General features: G+C 39.2%; 1 protein-coding gene across 6 annotated transcripts in view; it reads left to right on the top strand.

The window, feature by feature from the left end:
- Window positions 1–4670, top strand: part of eps8l2 (EPS8 like 2) — a 58710-nt gene extending 54040 nt beyond the window's left edge. For all 6 annotated transcript variants that reach the window (XM_042109537.1, XM_042109536.1, XM_042109541.1 and 3 more), the window contains 4 exons: window positions 532–589; window positions 1293–1485; window positions 1924–2056; window positions 3951–4670. In XM_042109537.1, coding sequence (XP_041965471.1) covers window positions 532–589; window positions 1293–1485; window positions 1924–2056; window positions 3951–4025 — 459 coding nt within the window. In that variant the 3' untranslated portion in view covers window positions 4026–4670. The remainder of the gene's footprint in view (window positions 1–531; window positions 590–1292; window positions 1486–1923; window positions 2057–3950) is intronic.
- Window positions 4671–6124: the final 1454 nt, after the last annotated feature.

Below are 6124 nucleotides of genomic sequence, written 5' to 3'. Positions count from 1 at the left end.
CACAAACACACACACATACATACACACATACATACAGCTCTGGAGACTGCTGCACATTTTCTGATGTCATCCTATGGTTACTGAGTGACATTCAAATGAGTTGACGGTCATATTCAAAATTAAGAGACCACGGCAAATTTGCCGTCAACTCATTAGAATGTCACCCAGCAACCGTAGGATGACATCAGAAAAATGTGCAGCGGCCTCTTAATTTTTTCCAAAGCTGTACACTACTGTTCAAAAGTTTCAGCTTAGAAATGTCCTTGTTTTCATCATTAATGTTGTAAATGACTGATTTAATGTTGTAAATGACTGAAATAATTGATTTTTAATGCAATATCTACATTGCTCATTATCAGCAGCACACACACACACACATACATAAACATACATACATACAAACATACATACTGTACATACATACATACATATATATACTGTACATAAATACAAACATACATACATACATAAATACATACACAAATACATCCTTTTTTTACTGGTCTGACTTGTATACATGTCTCCTTTCAGTTTCTTCCACAGCTTTATAAGGCAACATCACCACCAGGGTCCCTACAACGAGAGAAAGGTGAGATTTGTCTTCCATAGTTCCAAAACTCACTGTGCTGTGTGTGTGTGTGTGTGTGTGTGTGTGTGTGTCTGTCTGTGTGCATCCCTGAGTATAAGTAGGCCTTTTCCTGTATGTGTCACCTCAGAGATGCAGCAGATCTCTTGAAAACAGACTTGAAGTGAACTGTCCTCTCCTTCATTGTGGCATGTGCTCTTTTTGTCACATTTCTCCCTCATTCTCTTATATATGTCTGAGAGGAAAGCTGGTCTGTCCATCACCAGCATTCATGTTCACTCTCTCTCTCTCTCTCTCTCTCTCTCTCGCGCTGTATTCCTGTTCTGTCCTTCTGTCTCTTCTCTATTGGATTTAAAAAAATAAAAGTCAAAGTGGCATCAGAAAAGAGCACCTGTCAAATTACCGCATCAACACTTGATTTTATCAAATTATAATAAATATCAAATCATACCACATCAACACTAGATTTTTCTAAATAATAATAAATATCAGGTCATACCACATCAACACTTGATTTTATCAAATAATAATAAATATCAGGTCATACCACATCAACACTTGATTTTATCAAAAAATAATATATATCAGGTCATACCACATCAACACTTGATTATATCAAATAATAATAAATATCAGGTCATACCATTAACACTTGATTTATTAAATAATAATAAATATCAAATCATATTTTCTCCCCCTCTCCCAGTTTATAACCAGCAGATGGATGAGGTGAACGAGGAGCTCTTGAAGCGCATCACCAGCAGTAAGCTCCAGAGCCAGCAGCCCCAGCGCAACTTCCATGTTGAGCGCTCCCCAGTGGCCAACTGCCCCCCCATCAGCTTCGACTCCACCGCCGCCCAGGTGTCAACTTGGCTCCAGGCTAAGAAGTTCTCCAAGCCGTGAGTGTCCACACGTAGCGTGTGTGTATGTGTGTGTGTGTGTGCATGCGTGCGTGCGTGTGTGTGTGTCTGTATTTGTTTTGTAGTATTTAATGGTACTTAAACACATGTTTGTATGAAATTAAATGTATAAATTTGAGCAATCACTGTGTTCATGCCCTTATGTGTGTGTGTGTGTGTGTGCATATATGTGTGTGTGTATGTATGTGTGTTCAATTTTAGTTGCATGCTGTAATATGTGTACATCTGATGTTAAGGTATTTTTTATCTTTGTGTGTGTGTGTGTGTGTGCGTGTGTGCGTGCGTGTGTGCGTGTGCGCGTGTGAGTGTGAGTGTGTATGTGTGCGCGTGTGAGTTTGTATGTATGTGTGTGTGTGTGTGTGTGCGTGCGTGTGTGTGTGTGTGTGCGTGTGTGTGTTTGTGTGTGTGCGTGTACAGTACGGTGGACTGTTTAGGTATTCTGACGGGTGCTCAGCTCTTCTCTCTGAACAAAGAGGAGCTGAAGGCTGTGTGTGGGGAGGAGGGCTCCCGCGTCTTCAGCCAGATCACCGTACAGAAGGCACAGCTGGAGGTGAGACAGATGCACACACACACACACACACACACACACACACACACACACACACACACACACACACACACACACACAAAACAAAGACAAGACAAAAATACCTTAACATCAGATGTACACACATATTACAGCATGCAACTAAAATTGAACACACATACATGTGAATACATACATACACACAAACACACAGACTCATACACGCACACACATGCATGCTTTCACCCATATACACGCACATGCAAGCTCCCACTTACACACCCACACATCTGTTTACATCAATGGATCTTTGTGTAACTGCAGTGGGGCTGATGGGTAATGTAGTTTGCTGTAAGAGTAGGCCATCTCTAATGTATTCGTCTGAAAGAGACGATCATCTATATATATATAAGTATATATACCCTTTTGATCCCGTGAGGGAAATTTGGTCTCTGTCTTATCCCAATCCATGAATTAGTGAAACACACTCAGCTCACAGTGAACACAAGCACACACTTATAGCAAAATCAGATTGGCAGATAGCGGACAGCTGGTGGTATGCCACTTGTGGTCCGCCGTTGGACCACCATCTCTTTAAATTTAACTTGTCATGAATATTAAGAAAAGTTAATAAAATGATATATGGAGTATAACTGAACAAATAAAAAAAAAGATTTTAGACCAATAGTGGCAAAATATTGGGCAATTTGTCTGCAACCCGCCAGTGGACTGCCAAAGAACCGATGACCAAAATGCCAGCGGCCCGCCAGATCTGCCCCCAGTGGGCCGACAGTGGTCTGCCACTGGGTAGCCAGTTTGTGACAAAGCATTACAGTGTTTTACCCAAACAAACGTCATAGGAACATAGCGACAGATAGAGGTTGGACACTGTTGTTTCTACGACTGAATTAATGTGACACAAATGCAACAGAACTGCTAATACACAGAGCATATACGGCTTGCATTTACTGTTACTGGGCTTTAAACTCATAGTAGGCTACTCTGAGTTCAACCGAGTTGACGAGTCGAGGTAGAACTTCAGAGGGTGTTCCATGGAAATTTCTTTTGCAAATTTAACCTTTGAACTGGTGAAAACAGTTCGGTAGATGACTTGAACAAACAAACAAAAAAAAAATCTCTACTGTAAGAGATGGCCATCTGTAATTTATGCCCCGTTCGATTTGTCTTTTAGCTCATAGCTCGTCATACGAGCTGTTTGCTTTCTGTTTGTCAACTAGCTGCGCTACCGTGTGTTAACATTTGGCTATTGTTAGCAGTTGTTACTAGCTAGTTTGTAACGAAGCATTACACAGTGTTTTACCTAAACAAACGTCATAGCATCATAGCGACAGATACAGGTTGGACACTGTTGTTTCTACGATTTGGTGGGCAGCCGTGTCCTACTGGTTAGCGCTTCGGACTTGTAACCGGAGGGTTGCCGGTTCGAACCCCGACCAGTAGGAATGGCTGAAGTGCCCTTGAGCAAGGCATACAAGGCTCACATTTACTGGTAATGGGCGCAGCCATCTTGAAAATTCAAACTCGTAATACTCTGGGTTAGACTGAGTTGACGAGTCGTATTTGGACTTCAGAGGGCGTACCCTGGGCGTTTCCTTTGCAAGTTTGAACCAAAAACAGCTCGGAAAATGACTTGAAAGACAAATAGAACGGGGCATTAGTTTTTTGTAAGAGATGGCCATCTTTAATGTAGTTTGTTGTAAGAGACGGCCATCTGTAATATAGTCTTCTGTAAGAGATGACAATCTGTAATGTAGTTTGTTGTATGAGACGGCAAACTGTAATGTAGTCTTCTGTAAGAGATGGTCATCTGTATTTTAGTCTTCTAAGATACAGCCATCTTGCCCTGTGCCTGTCCTTGGGCTGCTGGGTAATGTGGTCTTCTTGTCTTCCTTGACAGAAAAGTATTGGCTCCACAGAGCTAGAGGAGATCATGCAGAGACGACAGCGGCAGATTGACTCCAGCGACAAATGAGCGTGCTTAGTGCGCCCATCTCCAGCTCCCACGCTTAGCAGTCCTTACTTCAGTTCCCATCAGCCTCTGTGCTCAGCAGTCCAGAACTCCAGTTCCCATCAGCCTGTGTGCTCCAGCCGTCTGACAGAATCTCATACTGTATATCTCACTGATATGAAGACCCCACATGATGTCGCTACGCTTTTGTAATTGTATATAGATATATATGGAGATCTATGGACGCAGTAGATACAGGGTTTCATTGTTTTCCTACCGCTGGCGCCTGCTTTTATTCACTCTATGACGGAGATTTCTCCTGATTTTTGCCCTTTGTACTATGTGGCTAGATAGGATTTTAGAGAGGGGTGTGTTTGTGTTTGTGTGTTTGTGTATGTTTGTGTGTCTGTGTGTGTGTGTGTATGTGTGTATGAAAGTATACTATAAGAGTATAAATAGCTTTTGTGCTTCCCCTATAGGATTCCTCTACACATATCTTGCGTAATGAATAATGGTAAATAGCAGTCTCTGTTTGTAAAAGTATTTTCTTGTAAAGAATGTTGTTGTTTTTGTATATATATATATATATATGTACGTTAAGGTTCTGTTTGCCCCAGGTGCTGATTATCATCGTTGTCATATTAAAATAAATCATTCAGATGGAATTCAGATTCTCTCTCTGCGCCTCTGTGTGTGTGTGAATACATCAATACAATTCAATTCATCTCACCAAACTGCTCTGGACCCCCAGACTCTCATCAGGAACTGATTTGTACAAACATGTCGTCCTGGACACAGGCAAAAGTGGACAAAGGTCAAAGTATAGATACACCTTGTCAAATATTACTCCTTACAAATTAACGTTGCTCAGTGAAAATTTTATTTGAGTTGAAGTAAGTAGTTGCTTTTAAAGATACTTAAGTATTTTCCCTTTTTAATGTATTATGTAATATTCATGATCTATTTTCATAACTTTGTAACTATTAAAATGGATGCAATAATAGACTTTAATCTCTGATCACAAATCTAAAACATTTTGCTGCCAATTCCATCACTACCACACCATCAATAACAAACCACTATCACATTATTGCATTTGAAGAATCACTTCAAATGTGCTTAAAAGTACTGAGTAGGCTACTTCATGCTCATATTTTAAATGTAGTGGAGTTAAAAGTGCAGTATTTGTCTGTTTTACCCAACTTCCCTGGACCACCAGACACTCAGGAGCTGATTTAACAAACATGTTGTCCTGAACACAAGACACACACACACACACTTCTCACCTCACTGCTCAATACACCATGCCCCGAGACACACACATTTCAGGACCTGACTGTCTGTGGTACTGTGTGTGTATGCTCCAACAGTAATACAATAGTATTCATGCTACAGGTCATGTTATACTTACCCATATCTGAAATGCTGAATTAATGGTTGCATTTTTCTGTGTATTATGCTGGGTGCTAATTTGATCCATGCCATTCATTATTATATATTGTATAAATGTTTCATAAATATTTTTAACATAATGTATATTATAGAAGTCATACATGTATTTGCAAAATTGAATAAGGGTGTTTTTGTACCTATGAAGACAGATGTTAGAAAAAGTTTAAGCTGTTGGAAAAAGTCTAAAAACTACTGTACATTCAACCCATTTTACTACTACTCAGTAAATCTGGTCATTGCGTTTTGGTCTCTGATGTATTGTAAGTACATGTGTGTGTGTGTATACTATATATGTACTAGTTAATTAAGCAGTTCTTATGAGTTATGGTTTGTATATTATAGTATTTGTTTATTTTCATTAGGCTGTTGATCATTGATATTGCATTGACATTATTGTTTCTTAATGCTAAACTCCTTAATGTAGTCTTACCAATTTTTTTTTTAAAACTTCACTATAATTTGAACTAATTATATTGTTTTTATTTGTAAGTCGCTTTGGACATCAGCCAAATTCCATAACCATATACCGGTATACAGTATATGTATAATTATACTCTGATATGTATTGTCAGTATATGTTATATGTGTGAGTGTGTGTGTGTATACATACATATATATATATATATATATATATATATATATGTATATATATATGGGCAATTCCATGGCAA

This window comes from Alosa sapidissima, chromosome 11 (assembly GCF_018492685.1).
Source record: "Alosa sapidissima isolate fAloSap1 chromosome 11, fAloSap1.pri, whole genome shotgun sequence".
Taxonomy (NCBI): domain Eukaryota; kingdom Metazoa; phylum Chordata; class Actinopteri; order Clupeiformes; family Clupeidae; genus Alosa; species Alosa sapidissima.
This window is presented reverse-complemented; position numbering and strand designations above follow the sequence as displayed.